This window comes from Barbus barbus (assembly GCF_936440315.1).
Source record: "Barbus barbus genome assembly, chromosome: 6".
Classification (NCBI taxonomy): domain Eukaryota; kingdom Metazoa; phylum Chordata; class Actinopteri; order Cypriniformes; family Cyprinidae; genus Barbus; species Barbus barbus.
Genome location: NC_136734.1, coordinates 16,203,493 through 16,227,077, shown reverse-complemented (window position 1 = coordinate 16,227,077; position 23,585 = coordinate 16,203,493). Strand labels below are relative to the sequence as shown.

Below are 23,585 nucleotides of genomic sequence, written 5' to 3'. Positions count from 1 at the left end.
TTTTAGATTAAATTAGTGTTATCATGAAGCAAGAAAAAAACTTGAACCACACTCTTAAAAATGAAGGTGCTTAAAAGGTTCTTCACAGCGATGCCATAAGAACCATTCAGTCAAAGGTTCTATATAGAACCATTTCTTTCTTACCTTTTTATAATCTGAAGTACCTTCTTTCACCACAAAGAACCTTTTGTGAAACTGAAAGGTTCTTCAGATGTTAAAGGTTCTTTATGGAACCATTTAGACAAAAAGGTTCTTCTATGGCATCGTGAAGCACCTTTAAGAGTGCATGAAATTAAGACAAAACACCAACGATGGAAAGTCAGTTTTCTCAGACTTTATTCAGCAAAGCATGTGCCTACAATATCTTACAAACAGAACAAAAACAGAGGGATTGTTCTCATACAAACAGGTCAGCAGGTAGAACATTAACAATCATGCATCATGACGAGTCGAAGGGCTCGCGATGCCTCTCACCAACACGAGGAAACTGGCAAGAGTTTGCACCGCAAGTTCAGACAAGGAAAGGACCTTCTACCACTTACAAATACACTTCACTCAAATGCTACGAGCCCAAAGGAAGGACGAGGGGGAAGATCAATATGATCTGAGCATTAGGCAGCATCCATGGAATTTGTTGTCATTTTCCATTGTCCTCCAGAAGCACCGAAAGGTCAACTTTAATGAGCGCAGAAATATGCATTATGAAGCAGAATGCTCTCGCTATCAGAAAGGCTCCTACAGCCATCAGAACGGTTTGAACTAATCTTACGATTCCAAAAAGATATTAGAAGTGAGCAAAGGTCTCAAAAAAGCCATTAACGCATCAGTCGAACATATATATAAATGCCCCAAATGCAAAATATTGCTATTCAAAGAGGTTTCAAAGCATCATTTAGCAATTTTTTCAAACTGCAAAATCAATAATAATACACTAGTTATTGTAAGTTGGATTTGGTGAGTAAAACAAACAAGTGTTTGCTCTAATGCATCAACAGAAATAGCACAAATGAAACTCACTCTTTCCAACCGTTACTGCAGTTTTGAGTCCGAATTGGATATGAAATGGGGAGGAAGTCAGTGTGAGCAGTACATACTCAAAATGAATACAGCAGGTTGAACCGAAGGAGGAAACAGGTGGCATGGGTGAGACAGTGCAAAGGCACATTAGTGGTTGGATGCTTGTTTATTATGGGCTTTAATACAGGGCGAAAGAAGGGGAGTGCTGATGAACCATGACTGATGCAGCTTAAGAGGGCCGTAATTAAGCAAGGCATGATGGGAAAATGGGTTTGTCTATAAAGAGCAGTGAAACTTTGTAGGTGGAGAGGACAGAGATGCTTAAACGTTTGAACTAGACAGAATGGAGGAGGAAAGCACTCTCTCGTAACACATCTCATGCGATATGACGCATGGTATGCATTTCATTGGGTGGAAATGAAAACCTAATGACAATGAGAATAACTAAAGGTTTGGAAGGCAAAAAGACAGGTCAGATATTGCACTAAGATTAAAACGAATCAGAAACATTGCTTAAGTATCAAATGAGGCATGAAATGAAACGAAACAAAAAGGCAAGAAACACAATGGATGAAGGTAGAAATGGTTTTGTAAAAAACAAAACTGGAAAGTAATGTGATTACAAAAAATATCTACAATAATGATTTACATTTTTTTTAAACTACAAAGTTAAAATGTACAAGAGATCTATGCTGCATCACTGCTGTTAATTTGCTGAATTTACAAATACATTCATTTGTAGTGTCCAGAAACAGAGACATGAAGCCCAAAGCCATTAATCATTGCGTTCATTTAGATTTCAACACAAATCCATCGATCCAAGAACAGGCATTTTATCGACTTACTAACAAGGTGGCATTCTGAGTAAGATGTCTTGTGTTTTTATTTGCTTTTAAAAGGAATTTATTCAAGTGCAGTGTCAACTTCCACTTGGGCATCTCATTTAGACACGTTCACAATAAAACCAGCGTGGGTTCGATGATAAAAGAAGCGTGTCGTACAGAAGCCTGTTGTCATCTCTAGTGGAACTCGTCCAAAGATCATGACCAGCAGGTTGATCATGGTACATGGCAGAGATCCACTCATCTGTTCATCCTCAAAGAGGAATCAAAAGAAATGCCACTGCAGAATCTGCAATGGACACATATGAAAGGGTCAGTTAAGACAAAGACACAAGAGGAATGACAAGGCAAAGGTCACCTCCAGAGAAATCCAATGTCATAGGAAGTGATCTGATCAAGAACACAAAGGGCGAGTGTGAAACGGGATCAGATTTAGTGGAGGTGATATTCCCCATCGGAACATTTCTAGCCAAACACAGTCCTCTGTTGATACTGGATATACTGAACATTTACAGGATGGTGCAGGGGGAAGCTCAGGCAGACTGCTTCTTTACTGAATTTAAGAGTCCTATTATTATTTACACAGTAGATACAGGCACTTAAAAGTCTTTGGTTGGAGTGACCCAACATTGCAGAGTAATGCATTCACAGAGCTTCTTTTTTTTTTTTTTGCACCCTTCTCTTGGGTTCAGTAGGCAACATGTAGTTTTCTCACTTCCCTTTCCGATATGCTTCGGTTCAGCTGTCCTCCTTCACCCCCATTTATCCTGCAGACAAGGCCGCCTGTGAGATAAACAGGCATTTTTAGCATTCATCTAGTACACATGTTTGTTGGGAGCTGGATGACGACTTTAAAATGTCAGCAACTGCACAATTTCTCTACTACACAGATCTCCTATACCAAGTCGTACCTTTTCTAGACAGAAATCTGGGTTGTTCTGTCGAACTTTGCCAGGCCTGCCCTTGATGACTGCATAGCAGAACATTGTGATGACCATCACAAACAGGAAGTAGCTTGTGTGCATGAGGTGCAGGTTAATGAGAGAGCGATCGTCCTATCAGGAAAGAGAGTGCACGCTTGAATTATAGTGAGGATATGACAACCTGCACAACAACTTGCCTCCGTGTTAAAATGTACAAAAAATAACAACATAGTTGATATTCTGTATAGTAATTCAAAGTGATAAAAAGTGAATACTTGTGGCCATTACCCATATGGTCACATGACTTTTTATTTTAAATTATTATTACATCAGTCTGATTAGGATGATACAGCAAAATAATGTCACTTTTTAATACTAGTATATTATAATGTGAATACTGTAATAAAATAAACTCCAACCCTTCACTAGTGTGTCGTGGGTGGTTCTCAGAAAATCACTATATGGTTGCTGAGGCCTTGTTAACTGGTATTAATGAGTTCTCATTGATCCGATCACAAGTGGACAAGATTAACTCTTTCCCCACCACTGATAGGATTTTTCATCATTTATGAGACTTTGACAGAATTGTCTGGCTTTCAGTGTTTTCATTGTTATACAGTAGGCAGTGCTATTACACATTTTCTGAAAGAGTACTAAATGTCTGGATCAAAACTCGGTGAAAAAGCAGCACAAACAAACGCATATATAAGCAGATGCATATGTAAAATAACATGATAGTCAAACACTAAACCTTACTGAATTAAATGTAAACCCAGAAAGTGTAAACCAGGACTGTGCTGTGCAAACTTTGGGGGTGTTGATGGAAGTGATCTACTCCATCTATGTTTTGATCGTATTTCTGAATCTGTTTTTTTGTTCAAAATGTTTTTTTAAACATTTGAATTGCATGTTTTAAACCAGGTGTAAACAGTAATGCATCTCGGCAGACCATTTGTGATCTGGAAAGCGTATCCTAATACCAGGTTTAAACAGGGCCTATGCGTTTGTGTGTTGCTGTCTCGTTGCTAAGGTGTTTTGCCTGCTGTTAGTACTGTACTTTCACAAGGCATTTAAAAAACACACACAGAGATGAGTCAGCACTCACATCTGGAACGATGACAGTGAGCTTGGGATTGAGTGTGTGATACACCTTCCCAATGGCACCTTTGTAACACCAGAACGGGTTGTACTCCTGTGTGTACTTAGTGTCTGAATCTCGTGCTGTTGTGAAAATCTTGTACCAGGATGTGGCATTGCTGTAGGTCTCTGGGACACAGTGAGGTGGCTGCCTGCAGAAGATTTTCAAGACAAGGTATGAATTACTCGTTCTAGATGAAGAAAACTCCAGTTAAAAAACTAGTCTGTTATGTGACACAAATTTGCACTATGCTCCAGGTCTTCCATTTGCCCACTGTGTATGTTCTTTTTGTTTTTCCTCTTTTTGCTGTTTGGGTCAGTTAAAGTTAAAATTTACTCACCCTCAGGAAATCCAACATGTAGGCGATTTTTTTTCAATAGAACAGAAAAGGCTATTTTTAGCTGAACCAAGGTCCTTGGTTATTCATAAAATGCAAGTCAGTGGCTACCAGCACTTGAGAGTCATATCAGGCAAGACAAAATTAATACCCGTTGCTTCCAATGATATATTGTGGTCTTATGATGCAAAACGATCGGTCTGTGCAAAGAACTAAACATTATTTACAACATTATTACATGTAATTCATAGCCTCAGGCAAACAGTGAAGTCCAGAGAATCTTTTCCATTAACTGGTTCTTTCAGACAGTTCGTTTCAATGGACTGGTTCAAATAACTGATTCATCAGTTTGTTTACGCAACCATGCAATGATGTGACATATATACGCAATATATTATATCATAAAAACACCCAATAATTATGTGAAACATTGCTGTTTTACATGTCGGATTCATCCAGTTCACTTAAAAGAACCGGCACCAAAGAATGTTTCGTTAGCGAACCGGACTTCAGTCTGGGCCGTTTGACTGAGGCTACAGATTACAGGTAATAATGTTGTAAATAATGTTCAGTTTCTTGCAGAGGTTGATCATTTAGCTTCTTCAGACATCAAAATATCATCAGGAGCCACGAGTATTAATTTTGTCTTGCCATTATATGCTTTTTTGACTCAATTGCCAGAAGCCATTGACTTTTGACTGAAATTAAGGTGAATTAAAAATTCTATGTCAGTGAACTTTAATTTATGCACTATGGCGCGAGAGAGAGAGAGAGAGAGAGAGAGAGCGAGCTCCCACTGTGATGCGTTTTCATAACAGCATGCTGAAACATGGAAAGGAAAACAGGGAAGAAAAGCAAACAGAATTTATTATAGATTTCTCATTCTATAAAGTTCTAATTATAATGCTACGTTTATGGTAGATTTGTGCTAGATTTTCATTTACAATTATCAAGTGATTCCTGAAATCGACTGCGCCTTTTCAAAGCCATAAAAATTACAAAAACTATTTTAATTGAAGTATGCCTATTGTGAAAAAAAAAACATTGACTGAGGCTATGGATTACAGTTGATGTTCAGTTTCTTGCACAGGTCAATCATTTTGCTTCATCAGACATCAATATCATCAGGAGCTTTTTTGACTCAAGTGCCAGAAGCTGTTGACTTACATTTTATAAATCAACAAAGACCAGGGTGTAAACTAAACATTTCTTTACTGTTCTACTAAAGAAAAATCTACATCTCGGATGGCTAGAGAATGAGTAAATTAACAGCAAATTTACATTTTTGGGTGAATGATCCCTTTAAACACTCATTTCTGAGGTCTTAGTTACTCAGCACACAAACAAACAAATTTACAGATCAAATATTATAGGTTTTCATCTCTGTATTTTCTATGGCAAAATACAAAAAAACATTGTAAGGGAAAATAGGGTAAGATTAAGTTGTTCCACCCCTTAAGTTGTTCTAACAAACTGTGCATATAAACATATTTATAAAGACCTCATCATACCAGGCATATTACTGATCACTAAAACATGCATATATTCTATCAATTTTTACTTCATTTTTATCCACATCTACTTATTTGGCTCAGCTTACAAGAAAATGAGTTTTCCTTCCGAATGCAAGAACAAATATTACTAATATTTACAAATATTATGAAAATTTTCCAGTATCCCTACAGGAGACAAGTGGTATGTGTGTGTACTGTTGAAAACTACTGCACTACATTTGAATATTAGGTTTTTTTCTAGTTTTATCTTTCCTGATAATAACAGACATCCTGATTTATAAGTAAAACTATAAACACAAACGTAAGGTGACTTATGGACACTTACACTGTGACTGGGAAGACATTACTGGCTGCTGTGATGGTCATACAGGTGCTGAAGACCATCTGCTCACAACGACCATGCAGAACGCACTCATCTGAGTTCCAGGCTACCGGCAGAGTGAATGTGATGTTCATCTCTTCATGGGCCTCTCTGCCTTTAATTACACAAACACACCCACACAGAGTCAGCATGTTCTGCAAAACAAAGGGAGCTTAGATATGCCTGCAAGTGATATCTAGAAGGTATTCAGCGCTGGCCTCTCTATCCCTTTGTGCACAACGGACCATTGTTTTAACTCTACTACATACTGGAAACATCACAGCGACGACTTTCTGATCTGTTTGACTGAGAAAAAAAAAAAAAAAAAAAAAAAGCCAAAAAGACTGAATTATGTTTAAAAAAAATAAAATAATTACGTCACATGACTCTAAAAGATTATAAAAGATTTCCCTTTCAAATAAATGCTGTTCTCTTAAAATTTTTCATTTTAAAATATATTTAAACTGCAGTAATATTACAGCTTTACTGTATTTTGATCAAATAAATGCAGCCTCGGTGTGCATAACAGATTTTTTTCCAAATCCATTTTTAGAACAATATTACTGATCCCGAACTTCTGAATGGAACTGTATGTGAAAAAGTAAACCAAATATTATGAGCTTCAGTGTTTGCATCCATGAATGCCATTTCAGCTAATACTGCCCACAACTCAATGTGTAACAATAAAGACATTTGGTTTGGTTCTCTTATGTATTTTTCTTAAGAGGTAGAGGGGAAAATGTAATATGATGAGCTCAATCGCAAGATGTTGTATGCCACAGTGAAGGAGTCATGGCTGTTTTTACATATAGACATGAATCTGAAAGTTAATTAATAATAAATTGTACATAACTGACACAATTTCATGATGCAGCAGACACAGCATAAGGAAGCTTTTCTAACTGATAAGCATCTTGAAAATGCATTTTCTCTAAAACACACATACAAGTTAGCCAGACCAATTTTATTTTGGCACGATTTCAACTAAAAAAGCGAAATGTGTTATTATTGTCAGGCTTTATCTATGATTTGAGTATGTTTTAATGGTCTTTCCTCACTGGCGAATATAACTCTACACATTCAAACACAGGTAGTTTCCTATCAAGAAATTGCTAAATTCTTATTGCTTAGTAAATATGCAGTCTGTGTGAAAAACAGCTAAAAAAAAAAACGTCTGACAAAATCACTGACCACCTGGAGGTATGTTATCAGAAGGCACACATCCAAGGTAAATTTCCAACAAACACATACAGGTTAAAAAAAGAATAGAGACATACCAGCAAGGCCAACTTGCTGCCCAAGCACACTGGCATAAAGGTGGGTAATATTGCGTGAGTAGCCCCCAAATGGCCTCAGTGGGTCCAGAGTCAATGTAATGGGCACAGAGATGTTGATCGGCCCCGGGTCCTCCAGCAGGGGCGGAGACTGTGTGCTGGATCGCGTTTGACTACTGGTCACTGTGCTCTCTGGAGTGATGGACTCGTTCAAGCTGTGCTTGAGGGTCTCGTTTTCTGAGATGCAAAAGTCAAGCTCATTGAATCGGAGAAGAAAGGTGTTCCAATCCTAGAGGGAAACAAAACAAACAAAAAAAAGTTTTGAAAATTTATCAATTCCAAGGTAAATTTATCTCCGGCATTTCCTGATCAATAATAATGCCCAGGTGAACATGATTTTCATACCTGTATGTCTACGACGGTGTCATTATTAATTGAAATTATTAAAAACTGTTTGTCATAATTGAAATAATGCTGAAATAAAGTATAATGTAATATTAGATGAAAAAAAAAAAAAAATTAAGTATGCTATTTAAATATAATTTTGTTTCAATGGTCTTTCCCCTCTAAAATGATATAGCTGTATACATTCAAAGTAAACGCATGTAGATTTCCATCAAGGAACTGCAAACTTCTAATAGTAAGTTAGTAACATTTATGGTCATTTAATTTAAAGAGAGAGAGAGATTTTATTAAGCTATAAAATAAATATATAAATAAATAGAATAGAAAAATAATAATAGAAATGTAGCCTTGACTGACTGAAATAAACAAATAAATAAATAAAATGAATACTAAATTCATAAAAATAAAATAACTAAAACTGAAATAAATTAAAGGTATATGAAAATTATTAAAACAAAAAGTATCACAAATTACATTACTAAAATTTAAAATGAAAAAGAACATAAAAAATAATTAGTTAATTTGAAATATCAATAAATACTATAATAGTATAAAATAATACTAAAATAACACCCTCCTACTTATCGTCAACCATTACATTCTCAAGCATTTTCAAAGGCTCACAGCTAAACCAAGGCCTTTCCTACCTCTGTCATTTCAGGTGATTTGATTTCCTTGATCTTAAAGAAGTATCCTATAGTGAGGAAAGCGATAGCCACAGCACTGACGCTGACCATAAAAATGACCAGCGGTGGACGGTTACTTATGTAGGTCTTTAGATTCTCCAGTGGATTCAACAACAACACCTGCAACAAGAGAAAAAATAAGTTCTTCGAGCTTAGGGAAACTTTCACCTACATCAACCCAGGCATTGAATTCATGAGCACTGAATCACACACGCCAGTAAATTCTGATTAACGTCTGACATCTGCTGAATAAGAACCGGTTTGTTTTCTTAATCTTACCTGTAAGGCACAAAGGCTTGCTAAGCAATAACATATGGCTCTAAGTCAATATTTGGGTCTTATTAGTTTATTTGTTCTCTCTTCACTTCTATGTATGACAAGAGCTGAACTGTGAAGTTTCACAACGTGCTTTAGAGTCATTAAGACATGTGTGCGCACCTAAACACCAGCCAACGGCAGATCTGGATTCTGTCTTGCTTCTGTCGCACAATATCAGTATTAACAAGGATTACTCATTATAAAATCAAATATTATTGCAGCTTAAGAATAATTAGAGGACTATAACTAAATTGTGCTGAAAACAACCAGAGATACTGTCAAACAGTTTAGGGTAGAAATACTAGCAGAAACGCTACACCCCACACATATACTAGAACAAACACTGGATGAACGAGATGACAAAAAGATTAAAGAGACAATACTATCAGTAAATAAACTGACATCATCTGGGTGGCTGAAAAACTGTTTTACACCAAAAGACAAATTAAACTAAGACAATTAAATCTTGCCAAGAAAGCTCTTTTCCTTCATTTCCAGGGTTTTTACTTCTGGAACTTAGCTGCTGCACTATCCACCTTATTTTTTATGCATTTTGCAACTTGAATGTGGCTTCCATGGACAGCTGCTTCCAGTTATTTTCACAAAAAAAAAAAACACTGTCCATTAATCCTTTTGATATTGCAAAATTCTATTTTACCATATTGTTTAAATGCATTATTGTAATCATAAATAAGCTGGTTTGTAACGCAATATAGTTTTATAATTTACTGCACTTCTAGGCCTATGTAAGTTTATATAATCATAACCAACTCTTGAATTTCATGTATCACCTCTAAAAGTCTGTGAAATTTTATTAAACAATACAGACATTTTACAAGAATTTCATAAATAGTATTATCTGGACTGTTAGGTCCTATATTTGTTCTGTTGAAACCAGAAACGACCTCAAGGATTGACAACAGACTGTTGAGGGAGGTATTTTTTTTTTACAAATATTTCTTCCTCGTAAGTAGTAAAGAAACTGTAAAGTAGAAGTAAATCGGAGCAAGAATAGTAAAATTCCTTACGATTTGTATCATTATTTTATAGGGGTCTAAGAAGCAGTATTTGTTTGGGGGGGGGGGCAAACCAATTCTCATAAAAATGTCTTTATTAATTATTTTTATTAAAGTTTATTTACTTAGCAATTGTATTGGGTTCTTCTTTATTGTGTTATGTATATTGTGCATTTTGTGTTTCTGTAGTTATTTATTCATCCCAAATTGTTCCAAATCTAAAATATGTTTCCCCATATGAAACGCAAAAGATTTAGCTGTTCATAAAACCACAAATCATCGTGACCATGACTCTCGGTTTTTTGACGTTTTTTTATTTCTCCATGCACATTTTTTACATTAATCTACCCTCACGAAGTGTGTAAAAACCAATTAAACAGTCTGTGTAAACAGACCAGAAATACAAACAAAAGTATTTCTGGTTTGTTAGGTCCTATACTTGATCTGTTGAATCCAGAAATGGCCTCAAGAACTGGCAACAGACTACTGAGGGAAGTATTTTTACAAACATTTCTTACTCATAAGTTAATATTCATAAGGAACCGTTAAAAAAAAACAGAATCATTTTCTTAATGTAGAAATCATAATCGTTAAACTCCTTAGGATTAGCTTCACTATTTTTACAGACGGGGATCTAACCGGCAGGTACACTGATGACGGCCTGAATCTCTCGACCTCTGCAGCATATATTCATATATCCACACGAAGGCTGCAAGTCAAACTCCAGTGAGCTACCGAGAAAGTATTCGTGGGGCATCACTGAGGGGTCTGTGACACCTATAAATGCAGTAAAGACAGGCGACTCACTATGTTTTGACACACAGCCGACATCTAACTTAGCTGCCTGCGAGTTAGCTACGAGCTCCGATCTGAACGTCACGTATCATTACTGTTCCCACAAAAACAGCTCAATCTGGCAGCATGCAACGCGTGCTAGTTACGCAATCATTCCCAAACACACAAATACCTTTAAAGCGATTAACGTAAAACAAGCTGGAAATCTCAAACTCACCATTTTGCCCCCGCGAGTGCGTGCGTGCTTTCGACAGCTGCAGACGGCTAAAGCTAACAGACTCGAGCCTAACGGGCCTGAGCGACAAACACACAGCTGACAGCGGTACAAGAGTGCACAACACTCCTTCCCATTATTTGCAATATTCTCAAAACACGGATTTGTATAGCTTTCGCGTCTACAGCGACCTGCTGGTTGACGGAAACTGTCTGTAGATGTCTTCTGTGTTTAGGAACCAGCAGAACCAATCGCGTTACTTTCACTTCTCTACGCATGCCCCGATCACGCAAGGCGGGGCTTAGTACAAGTGGAAAGCCTGTCATTGGCTTAGGCAATGCGACGGAGGCTGTGATTGGACGATTCTCTTGTCAATTGCGCTGCTCGCTGACTGGGGTTGAAATGTGGCGGGCAGCAATATGAAGCCTTGAAGATGTCTTTTGTAATATGTTAAGACACCCAGAAGAACCCTGATGTGAAGAACATAAGTGTCGGTTGATGGGTTTTCTAGCCATCTGGTGAGAAGAGCAAGTATTTTGTTGTTAAGATGTTTAACGTAGCGTTCTTGTTCCCTTTTTTTATTAACATTGTTGTCGATTGTGTTGTTAAACTCTGTCTAGGGAGTCATGGTGATCTTGAGAGAAGGCATCTGCCCTGGAATAAACGAGGAATTCGTTAAGGCTTTACAGCCAGAGGATATCAAAACAGGTGCTGACAATGATAATCAAATAGCAACATGTAGAGCTGATGTAGAACTGTATTTCAGTTCATTTCATCTTTACTGCTCTAACAAGAAGTAGCGTACTATATAGTATGAGGTTAAACCATCTACCACAGTAATATCTCATTAAAAATGTTTATAAAAATCTAATAATTCTAACTTTAATATTTAATTTATTTACTGTGTAATTATATTGAGTTCTTTTTTTATAGTTTATTTTATGCTTCTGTAGTTATTTACTCATTTCAAATTGTTCCAAAACCCAAACAATTTTTTCCACATTAAACTCAAAAGAAGTTTTTTTTTTCTTCTCATAGCTGTTCATACAACCACAGATCACGGTGAACAAATGTCAGTATTTAAAATCGTCATGAAATAAAAATGGGCAGTTTTAGTTCTATTCATGTACCCTTCTAATTATAATCATAAAGTGGTCTAAATGACTGGAGAAGTCTGTAATACATAGCTAGAGAGAAGCCTGTTGTTTTTACCAAAAGATTCAGTTTAACCTTTTGATAAAGACTGACAAAGTTAAAAATTGAAAAATGCGCAAATGAATCATTCACATGAAGATCAATAATATGCATTAAAAATAGTTAGGATGAATGTTCATGTTGCCTTATAATTGACTAAAGAAAACCATACAAGTGCCATAAAAGAATTCCATGTGAAATATATTCTGAGTCTTCTAGAGCTATATTTGATAATGAAATTCATGTCAGAAACCTGTCAAACAACCAATGTTATCTTGGCCTCTACTGTCTTGGCGGAGGGAAACAAATCCTTGAATAATGAAATAATTTTTGGTCTGTTCCTCGCAAAAAAAAAAATGAATTGAGTGTAGTTTGACAGACAATGAACTGTCATTGTATAGAAAAGAGCTGAGTGTGTTTCAATAAAAAAATAACAGCGCAGTTTGAAACAACATGAATAAAAAATGAGAGGACTATTCATTGAAATACTGTTGCTGCTCAAGCACTGTTGTCCCTTTTGGGAATCAATAAAGTATTCTTTACTCCATGACTGCCTGTGGCCTTCTAATAATACATTTCATTCTTTCAGTTGAAGACTTTGTCTCATGTAACCCAGAAGAACTTGCACAAAAGTGTTCATTATCTTACAAGGTATGTGGAATTATTTGATTTTTAGTGTGCCAGTTTTCAGCTAACACCCATTCAGGCCTCACCTTTATTTACCACTATCCATCACAGAGACTGTGTAACTAAACCAAAGACTATAGAATAGTCTTAAAGAGACTTTGACTAAACTAAACAATGTTAGCAAACTAAATACTGTCTGTGTTATCTTTCAGGCTCTAGTAGCTGTTCGGCGTGTGCTCTTGGCTCAATACACAGCTTTTCCTGTCTCTGGAGCTGATCTCTATGAAGAACTCTTGAGCTCCACAGCAATTTTGTCCACTGGCAATCCCAGGTCCCAAACATATATGTGGAGGATTCATATAGTTGTATAGTTGAAAAGTTTGGGGTCATTATTTTCTTGTTTGTTTGTTTTTTGAAAGAAATGAATATTTACAAGGATGCAAAAGGGACGGTACAGACATTTGTTTCTTTTTGAAATAAATGTTTTTTTTTTGTATGCATTGAAAACTAAATATCACAATTTCCATATATTATATTAATATAATATTAAGCAGCATAACTGTTTTCAACATAAAAATATGAAGTGTTTCTTCATTTTATTAGAATAATTTCTGAAGGATCATCGGAAGACTAGAGTAATGGCTGCTGAAAATTCAGCTTTGCATTACAGTAATGCATTTTAACATTAACATTTTAAAATATATTAAAATGGAAAAAATATTTTGAAATGCAATATTGCACAATATTATCTTTACTGTATTTTTGATCAGTAAATTCAGCCTTAGTGAACATAAGACTTTTTTTGAAAATCATTTAAAAAAGAAAATCTTGCCAACCCCAAACGTTTGAATGGTTTTGCATCTTGTATTAAGGCTCTGAGCAAAACTGTGCTGTTTTGTCTTCAGTTTGGATAAGCTGTTGGATTCTGGGCTCTACACAGGGGAAATAACTGAGCTGACAGGAAGTCCAGGGAGCGGGAAAACACAGGTGATCTTTTATCCTGGAAACTCTTCTCAATTTCTTGATGCTGCTCTACAATGTCAAAACCTAGCCTGCATTTATTACCTGTTAAGGTTGGGTGGGCAAATGGGTGAATGTTCAATAACGCTCTGTGTGTCTCTCAATCACTTTGTAGGTGTGTTTTAGTGTTGCAGTTAATATATCCCACCAGCTGAAGCAGACTGTGTTTTACATTGACACAAAGAGTGGTATGTGTGCGAACCGACTGCTTCAGATGCTACAAACCAAGACCTCTAATATGGAGGAGCAGGTAAATAAAGTATAATTTAGTAATTAGTTGTGCTTCCTTGGTCAACTATTCCAAACGAACAGCGTTTGTCAAAAAACTTGATTCTTTTAAACAGTATTATATCGTACTGTGCTACATAGGTTGTTTTTACTTTTCAACACATAGATGGAGGCACTTCAAAAAATCAAGGTGTTCAGAGTATTTGATGTCTTCTCTTTGCTCGCATGTCTTCAACATCTGAGATCAAATGGCCTTCAGAAGGTAAGTGTTCTTTTTAAAAGTCTGTTGATAAGAGTGGTTGTTTGTAGCAGAACTCTTGAATGTTCCCTAGGCATGTGTTGGAGGTGGTTCAGTCAAAGCGCTGATGGTGGATTCAGTCTCTGCTGTGCTCTCATCCTTGCTCGGAGGGAAACAGAATGAGGGTATTTGTTTACAATATTGCATAATACTCCTCTTAATGTTCTGTTCTAATTAGCATCTCATACATCAGATGTCACAGTACTGCTGCTTTGCATCAGGTATGTCCTTGCTGATACAAGTTGCTGGGGAGCTGAAGATGATCGCCAAAGACTTCAACATTGCTGTACTGGTATAAACCTCTCCGTTTCCTGTTACAAACAAAAACAAAACTGGAATTATTACTGAATTTCAAAATTGTGGGTCCAAGCCTGGAGAAGTCTAATGTGAATAAATACTGCTTTTGTTCAAAAATATATGGAATTGCTCTTTGTGAATGATAATAAAATTAAAGTCGGCATAAAATGAAGTTCACCTTATGAATTTAAGTGCATGTTAAATCATAATGAAAAATTCATCCATAAAGATTATTTTGTTGAAATATTGGAGATTTCTCAAGTCACTTTGTCTGCTTAAATCCCGTCTTTTTTATGAATGTAATGCAAGCTTGCATTCAGCCATTTTACTTCATTCAATCAACGACCGATTGCCCCCCTCCAATAATTTGACTTGGATCAATATCTGTCACAACTTTCATTCCATTTGCATTTAGTGTATGACTAAATATTGAAATGTCTTTTGAAATAAATTCTGGTCCTGTGAAATCTTGCACTGAAGGTGACAAACCATGTTACCAGCGATGGGAATGGGCATTTGAAGGCTGGACTGGGACAGTCATGGAGTCATGTGCCGCGCACACGTGTGCTCCTGCAGAGAGGGGAGGACGCAGAGACTTCATCCTTAAGGACCGCAACTCTGACCAAATCATCACGACAGGTGGTTTTTGGGAAAATTATCCTGATTTTCAAAAATAACCCAATAAAGTCTTTACTGATATTTACTGTTGTTTTTTTTTTAAATCATCTTCAGGCTTGTCATCTGGTAGAGGAGTTTGATCTTTGTAACTGGTCTGAAGAGAGGAGAACCTCCAATGCAGGCAAGAGGAAACTAGAGGAAAGAAATAAACCTTGACAAAAAAAAAAAGTTCCAGTGTTTTCAGTGACAACACAAATAGCTGTCCTTTTTTGAATTCAGACAGACTATATAGGAGGTATATTTAGAGTCAGTTGTAAATGTGTAATATTTCTAAACTGTTTCTGTTGTGGTTTTTGACAAGTGAGAAGACATTTTCTTTCTTTGAATATTTTTGTATATATACACCATTTAATCAAGTCAAAAAGACCTTGCATTCTTTTTTTTCTTAAAAGCATTTACATAGTGTTGGCACATTATTTTCTAAATGAAATTGAGCAACGAGTAACTTTAAAAAACAGATTCATTTTTCTCTGTACCAACAGTAAAAATGCACATTACTGACCATTTTCAATGGAAAAACAAAATGCACTTTTGCATTATTCTGCATCTCACCTCTGTGTCTCAGTATAACACAAAATTACAGAGTCCTTACGGATTAGACAAGGGGAAAAAACCCATGCTGTGTTATACAGACACTCATACAATCACTCATGTTGGAGGACAGAACTGCTGTTCTCTGTTGTGTGCTCACAATTCAGGTACAAGTCAATTTCTTTGTGCATAAAGGGCTTGTTTTAATTAGAATGATTGAAACAGATGAAATTACACACAAGTACCATTACTAAGCTAGAGGGCTCTTACCCAATTTACTCTACACAATTATTCATTCCACAATCACGCCTTATGGCGGTTACTATTGTATTGTTAATCACTCATCCTGTGCCCAAGAGAATACTCCAAACAAACATCCTTTTAAAAAAAAAAACAGATAAATGACACTGTATCATGAAGTCATCAAAATCATTAGTTATTGACCTCTGAAGAATAAGCTTATGACATGAGTGGCAACATTGGTCAATGACACCAAAGTTTAAAAATGATAAATATGTGAATCCATAGTGAGAAATTGTGTCAAAACCAATTGACAGTTTTCTAGTACAATGTGTGTAATACCACAATATGGTAAAGCTAACAAAAACATGAAACAGACACTGGAAGAAAAAGTTCATTTAGCTCGTTATTGATGTAGCTGCGGGTCAGATGAAACAGGTTTGCTGTTCTCTAATGAACAATGTCATTATAGGACAAAATGCCTGAGCTTTGTGGTAGTGTCCTTCCAGCAGTCTCTCTACCTCATTCAGCACGGAGGAACCACCCTCCTCTTTCGGATGCATTCCCAGATCCAGTTGGAGGTGACCCTCTGGGCTGAACAGTCGTCCTCTGGCTCTCCCAGTGTATGTGTGGCTGAAGCGGAGTCATACTCTGGCACTAAATCACCATCGTATGCTAGGAAGTAGCGCCGAAGCTTCTCAATGTCCTGCACGGACTCTGGGAGGTAGAGCTTCACGCCTGTGAAAATGTCCATTAGTGTCTGCAGGAAGACGACAAAGGTTTTAAGTAGAGATCGACCGATATATCGATTTACCGATATTTTCCCCGATACTTAAGCATTTTTCCATAATCGGATATCGGTTTTGTAATATCGCATTCCCCGATAAACACGTGGACGTTTTGAGAATTGCGCGCAGGATCGCAATTGCAGCGCGTCTGAGGGGAGACTAGACAACAACGGCTTGCAGGTACTTGATTTGCTGTAGTTAGTAAACTATTTAATATTACAGTCATTAATGCACAAATTAGATGTATTACATAAATGCCTGATATATAGTTTATGCAACTTGGCTCTAAGAAATATGATAAATAAGATACTCTGTCAAGCCCTGTCCCTATAAAGATATAACTTTGCCTGAAATAACAGCCATGAATTAGCGCATGTTGGAAATAAAAGCGCTGAATTTAATTCTCTCTCTGTGGTCTATTAGTCTCATGAAGTCGCAGTCACGTAGATAATCCGTCAAGTCCTCTTCCAATAAAGACGTAATTTTGCATGAATTAAATAATACAGCCATGAATGATTGCATGTTGGAAATAAAAGCATTGACTTTCATTCTCTCTCTGTTGTCTATATGCTCCTCATTAGTCTCATGAAGCCGCTTTCATATTGCAGTTCACTCAGCGGTTGATGCTCAAGAAATGCTCAGCACGGACACTGCATGTAACTTTTAACAAGATTCACTTTTTTGAAGCACCCTAAATTGTATTAACACTTACTATATAACCATTATTTGGTTTATAAACATCTAAATTAATACAACTCTGCAATCGATCGCAGTTTGAGTAGCCTATAGTTCTGTGTAAATGCATAGATAAACCGCGCTGTCAGCAGCATAATTTAGAGCATGCCAGTTGAGAAATGCAATAAAATACAATGCTTGTTATATTCCAATATTCCAGAGAATATTATCCAGTGAATTATTCTTCACTCTTTAGCCTATTAAACAGCTTATAAACCTATAAAACTGTAGTTAAAAATGAAGTTGATATGATTCCTGTCCTTTATTTGTTTTCTCTATATGAAAACATTAGACATTCTACGTTTATTTTGCTTACTGCTAATATTAGTGTTGCTGCTAAAGCTTTTTATAAATAAAATGTTTTTTATTGTTGTAATACAAAGATTAAATTTAACATGACAGGGCTCTAGACTGCGACCAAAATGGTAATTTTTTGCGAGTTAAAATTTGACCTGGTCGCATTTGTACGAGTGCCTGGTCTGCGCTGCTCCAAAGCGTCTGCTTCATACAGCGCGCGCTGCCAGCCGCAGCACATTACAGCAGGAGTAAGATTTCACTGATCAGGTGAAGAGAGGTGCTTTCAGCGCGAGCGCTTCCTGGGTAGAGCCTGGTTTATACTTGCCGCGTCAGCACGAGCTCGAAGGTGCGCGTCGCGGACGGAGCGCAACAGAGGATTTTGTTTTCAAACTAAAGTAAAAGACCGCTTCTTAAACCAGAGAAGGTGAACATGCAAGTCCTTGTTATCTTTGCCTTTTACCTCACGTTATGCTATGGAGGCTTTCCATAATAAAATTTTTTATATATATATATATATATATATATATATATATATATATATATATATATATATATATATATATATATATATATATATATATATATATATATATATATATATATATATATTTATTTTATTTTTTTATTTTTTTTGCTTCCTCAGAGTTTGCTAAACATTCTGTAATATACTCGGTATATAGTACAGCATGTGATGTGTCCTGTGTACCTAATCTTATTCGTTTTTTTTAGTAAATGTTATGTAAGCTAGTTCGTCATTGTCAACGTACTGTTTTATTGTTGTTGTGCTTTTTAATTAAGAATAACAATGAATCCATCTTTTGTTTTAGTCTTAAAAAATGAAAGGTGTATAGATATAAGCAAAACAGACAATTATCTTTTCTTGCAAAATGTGACACCAAGATCGAGAATTTGAAAGTGAAAGCGCACGAAAAAAGGAATTCCTGTTGACAAAATTTAAATCACAAATAATACAGATGAAAAAGAACGAGTTGAATGTTGAACACTTTCGTTACCATATAACTATAAACTATGATAAAAGTTAATCAGCATGCATTGATTAACCAAATGTTCAAAAACAAAAAACAAATTGCAACCAAATGATGTGCTCGTGCGACCAACTGAGAAAGTTAGCTGCAAAAGTGAGATCAGTGGGAAGAATGAGTCTAGAGCCCTGCATGAAAGACTGCTAATTCTCAAAACATTTTTTGTTAAGATGACTGAAAGGAGGAAAAACCAAAGTGACGTATGGACTTGTTTCACGCAGTCATTTATTTACTTTATAACAGTAAATAAATAGCGGTTCTCGGGCACATAACCATGCAAATAATTGGTATCGGTAATAAAAAAAATCAATATCGGCCGATCACTAGTTTTAAGTGGAGATGAAGTATCGTAACAGTAAAATTACACTAACTTTAAAAGGAAAAGGTTTTTGGTTTTAAAAATATACTGAAAGTCAGTGGGGTCCAGTGTTTTTTGGCTCCTCTGACTTTCACTGTACAGGCAAGAACAGTTGAAACGTAGAATATCTTTGGATAAAAGTCAGTCACAGGTTTCCAACACACTGCTATCACTTAAGGTTACACAGATCTAATATAAACATGCGATTTCTTTCCCAGAGGTTTATCTTCACAAACATAACCGACAGATTTTGTAACTTGTGATTTTAACAAACTTGTGTATTTGACAGTTTAAGGCCAATAAGACATGAAACAGCTTATTTTAGTATTCACATGCAGTGCGACAGCCGCTTTCTGTGTGTGCATTCAGAAAACCGCATTATCAGAAGTTTAAACTGATATGGCTTTAAAACGCATGATTTCAGCATGATAATCAAAACCAAACATGATTTTTGACAAAGCATCTGAGGTATGAGCTGTAAAGCCCAATTATGGAAAAGGGGGCGGGGAGTAGCAGCTCATTTGCATTTGCATGGACGAAAACAGCCGGTTTCTGCTTCCACTCTAAATAGGCATTTTCAAAATTATAGCATAATAGGTGGCCTTTAAGTACAAAAGAGGTTAAAACAAACGAACAAACCTTTTCTTTTTTTGGGTCAGTTGTTTGGACAGTTTTCAATTTGCTTTGTCCGTTGCTGTGAAAGGGTTCTGTTTTTATCTGAAATAGAACAAGATCACAAGGTTTGAGTGAAGAGATGATCTAAAAACAGATAAATGAACCATGACATGGCATGACAGACTAAACCCGTGTTCAAAGAAAACACGCTGCCGTTTCAAAGTTTGGGGTCACTAAGTTGAGTTTAGGCCAGTAAGTACGCAGCACAACCGTTTTCAAAATTGATAATAATAGTGAATGTTTCATGATAGAATGATTTCTGAAAGATCATGTGAGACTGTAGACTGGAGTAATGGCTGCCGAAAATCAGCTTTGCCATCATAGGAATAAATTACATTTTAAAATATATTAAAACAGTCCATTTACATTGTAACAATATCTGACAACACTAATGTTTTACTGGGTTTTCATCAAATAAATGCAACCTTGGTGAGCATAAGAGACTTTCAAAGAAAATAAAAATAAAATATCTTAATGACCTTAAACTTTTGAATAGCATTGTATAGTATATATGGGTTTGTCAGATAACTAACCTTCTTGGCATTTTGTTTCTCTGCGGGTAGTTTCCTCTTAACTGCTGGAGATGATGATTCTGTTTTCACTGCCTTTGCTTTGGGAGAATGACCATTTTCTGAACAGTTGGAGCAATTACAGAATGTAAGAACTTTTTAAATGGTACTTTTATGATGCAGATGTCAAACCCGAAAACTACAGACCACACAGGATCTGTTCATGGTGAACACTTACTGGTCTTGTTAGCTGTGGAAGCTCCATGAGATGCAGAGGGAGAGCTTCCTCCACTCTCACCTCCTGAAGAGCTCTTGTCATTTTGGCTAGTTTTGGACGGACCAGCTGTCACCTCAAAATCACAGTTCTCCTTTGAAATACGGTACAGCTCCTGCAAAAAATAAATTACCGTAATTTAAAAAAAATTGTATATTTATAAGAAAGATCATTTAAAGTTGCAGTTCTTTCATATAGTAACTTACATCCAAGTGTGACTTTTGTGATTATTCAAAAAAATAAATAAAAATTGGATGGGGATGGGTTGTATGAATCAGATGTTGACTGGATTTTGTAATGTTGGCATTGCACTAAAAAAAAAAAATGAATGTGAGCTTGTAGTCAATTGTAGATGGGTGGAGTTTAAACAGACTAAATGAATGGAGAAGTTCAGCGTACATCAGAGAAAAGGATGTAATTTTACCGGAAGATCGAGTTTTGACATTTTGTTTAAACATTCTGTGGTCAAAAAAATAAAAATACATCTTATTGTGAATGACTCATCCTTGTATATACCTTTATGCATTTATAAAACACATGGTAAATATTTGAATTTTTAGTTCATGTCCACTTATTTTACTTTGATTTATTATTTTGAACATGCTATGAAAAGACTGGTTTGAAATGACATGTGACATACAGTTCCTGATTATATAAAATGCATATGAATACGCAAATATTTTCCAATCAAGCGTACCTTGAGCTGCTGAAGGTTAGTGGCAGTCTTCCAGTCTTTGTCATCTCGCATTCGAGTGCATCGTGGGAAGCGGATGGATATGCCATCTGCAGTGTGCATTTCTGATTTGGAAAACTCAGCTCCTGTTATTTCCCACACTGGTGCTTTCTGTAAACATTGACATACAGGATATTATTCCTGATAGTCCAATACAGAACACAAACTACTACAGTTTCAATTGTTAAACATCTTAAACATTTAAGTGTTGTACGGTCTATTAAACACATTCTTCTGGGTTAAAGAGATAACAAGCCAATAGTTCCAACAAGTTCCTTCATTGCCATTTTTCTATCACATATTCAACTGTAACGGCTTTTAACAGAGTTTCATCAAGCTCATTTCACATTACAAACACATAAACGTTAAGCATCCCTTCGGTCATATTAGGAAGAGTCTTACTTCTGGATCTCGGATAATGAAATCTGGGTAATAGTTCTTGACGATGTTCAACCATCCTGGGATCTTGCTTGGATCCTGTGAAAGCAAGATAGATAGGAAAATTATGACATTCACCTTTCAGAAATCTGATATGGCAATGGAGACACTACCGGTTACATCATGAGATTTACCTTGCCAATTTTGATAACGTCCAACTCCTTCTGCAGTCTGGCTAAGGTGGCGTCGTCATAGCCTCCTGAACACTTGGTCACAGTGCACCACTTCTTGGATTCTGGGTCATAGCATCCCATGAGGAAACTGGACATAATTCCACCTGGCACACAAAAAAACAACATTTCAAAACGGTTACTCTAGCAACTCTGAAGTCCAGTTATTATATATAACAATTTGGATTGGACTGCATATACTGACCATTTGAGCCTTTGCCATAGAAAGCACCAAGCACCACGAGGTCAGCGGTGTCCGCCATTGCTCCTTCATTCAGATAGTCCTTCTTCACCTTTAACCAGTGACGTTTTCCTGGTTCATAATGTCCCTGAAATAGCAATAAAGCTATGAAGTGACCCAAACAAACACAAATGCACTGCACTTTTGCATTTTAAAGCCATAACCTGTCAGAATGCTTCAGTTTTTGGCAGCCATTAACATGGGCGTATCACACTACGTAATATTTTTACAAATTATGCCAAATTTTTTAATGCGACTTGTCTATTCCGAACAGTGTGTATATTTTTTTTCCTCTGCTATTCACTGTTGCTTAGGAAAATACTGTTTGAGAGTGTCACCAAATTATAGGTTTATGTAACAGCAGCGACTCATGTAACCAGTCGTGCCAGTTTTATATGCAGTGCAATGGAAGATAGAATAGAACTCCTTTCTGAAAATAAAATGTGTTGCATTGTTGGCATCCAAATCTATTACACGCTATTAACACAGTTAGGTCATACTCAGGCTATACCTTGATATCCTTAAGAACCAAACCCTCAAGTCCTTCTCTGATGACACGTGTGATCATTTCTGCCAGATCTGCAGCTCTCTGTTGGGACACAATGTCATTAGCTTTATAAAATCATCCACCCTGAAGTCTTATAACATCAACCTTTAATTAACTTCACCTGTCTACATATTTGTAAGCATTCTTGAACATTGAGAACATATGCACGATGAGTAGAGAAAGAAAAGGATATAAAAACACTGCAGAACTGACCGTGACATGCTTCATTTCTGAGAACAGAATCCTGTTGGGAACTTCAACCATATTGTCATGGAGAAACTTCCTTCTCTCACAGAGAGGCCTGGAAAATATCACTGCATCAACATCTTTCAAGTCTTACCATGAACGACTCAATCAACATTTAAGACAAAGCATAAACATTTCATTTTTCTCTAAAACCTGCAATAGCTTTCAGATAAATGAAAAATGCATTCCTTTGGTTTGACTCACTTGTTCATGAGACTGACACCATTGAAATAAATGCAGTCGAACACGAACAGACCCACTTGAGCATCCTGAAAAGCTGCTTTCTAAAAACACATACAAAAACAAAAAGAAATTAATACTTTTATTCAGCAAGCATACAGTAAATTAATTACATTAAAAGTAACAGTAAAGGCATTTGTAATTTCAAACATACTGTTCTTTCTATTCAACAAAAAAATCCTGAACAAATTTATTAATAAAAAACTAAATATTGCCAATTAATAAAATTATTAAATTAATATATTAAATTATTATTTTATAAGAATGTATATAAAAAAGAGAAGTTAAGAAGCTGTTTTTTTAATCATGTATAGCAGCAAATCAGCATACAAGAATTA

The 23,585-nt window shown here is 36.1% G+C and overlaps 3 protein-coding genes across 12 annotated transcripts in view; 1 reads left to right on the top strand and 2 right to left on the bottom strand.

Annotated features, from left to right (window-relative positions):
* Positions 1-313: 313 nt before the first annotated feature.
* Positions 314-11,181, bottom strand: tmem248 (transmembrane protein 248). Of its 2 annotated transcripts, none has more exons than XM_079419308.1 (7): positions 10,844-11,181; positions 8,459-8,617; positions 7,410-7,695; positions 6,097-6,247; positions 3,888-4,071; positions 2,771-2,914; positions 314-2,626 (listed from the first exon to the last, which is right to left on the bottom strand). In XM_079419308.1, exons 1-7 carry the CDS (start codon positions 10,844-10,846, stop codon positions 2,612-2,614), a joined length of 942 nt encoding a protein of 313 aa, XP_079275434.1. In that variant the 5' UTR covers positions 10,847-11,181; the 3' UTR covers positions 314-2,611. The 2 variants fall into 2 exon arrangements, with proteins under 2 accessions (XP_079275434.1, XP_079275433.1); XM_079419307.1 differs by having other exon boundaries at positions 315-2,642; positions 10,844-11,112.
* On the top strand, positions 10,264-16,080 carry LOC306871404 (DNA repair protein RAD51 homolog 4-like). 4 transcript variants are annotated; one of them, XM_079419303.1, is made up of 11 exons: positions 10,264-11,358; positions 11,461-11,548; positions 12,624-12,685; positions 12,874-12,992; positions 13,567-13,648; positions 13,797-13,931; positions 14,076-14,171; positions 14,242-14,332; positions 14,429-14,499; positions 14,985-15,143; positions 15,237-16,080. In XM_079419303.1, the coding sequence occupies exons 2-11, from the start codon at positions 11,467-11,469 to the stop codon at positions 15,336-15,338; spliced, it is 999 nt and encodes a 332-aa protein (XP_079275429.1). In that variant the 5' UTR covers positions 10,264-11,358; positions 11,461-11,466; the 3' UTR covers positions 15,339-16,080. The 4 variants fall into 4 exon arrangements, with proteins under 4 accessions (XP_079275429.1, XP_079275430.1, XP_079275432.1 ...); XM_079419304.1 differs by having other exon boundaries at positions 11,223-11,358; positions 14,429-14,493; XM_079419306.1 differs by having other exon boundaries at positions 11,223-11,358; positions 14,401-14,493.
* LOC306871403 (DNA ligase 3-like) overlaps positions 13,633-23,585 on the bottom strand; it is a 141,617-nt gene continuing 131,664 nt past the window's right edge. For 2 of the 6 annotated variants that reach the window (XM_079419301.1, XM_079419297.1), the window contains 11 exons: positions 23,212-23,291; positions 22,975-23,062; positions 22,726-22,803; positions 22,179-22,302; positions 21,938-22,080; positions 21,768-21,842; positions 21,330-21,476; positions 20,597-20,747; positions 20,383-20,480; positions 19,814-19,891; positions 13,633-14,518 (listed from right to left, as the gene is read on the bottom strand). In XM_079419301.1, the coding sequence (XP_079275427.1) occupies positions 14,483-14,518; positions 19,814-19,891; positions 20,383-20,480; positions 20,597-20,747; positions 21,330-21,476; positions 21,768-21,842; positions 21,938-22,080; positions 22,179-22,302; positions 22,726-22,803; positions 22,975-23,062; positions 23,212-23,291 (1,098 nt within the window). In that variant the 3' untranslated portion in view covers positions 13,633-14,482. Of the gene's footprint in view, positions 14,519-15,515; positions 16,714-19,813; positions 19,892-20,382; positions 20,481-20,596; positions 20,748-20,837; positions 20,944-21,329; positions 21,477-21,767; positions 21,843-21,937; positions 22,081-22,178; positions 22,303-22,725; positions 22,804-22,974; positions 23,063-23,211; positions 23,292-23,585 lie in introns of those variants that run through there. The other 4 variants (XM_079419300.1, XM_079419299.1, XM_079419298.1 and 1 more) reach the window with 3 other exon arrangements.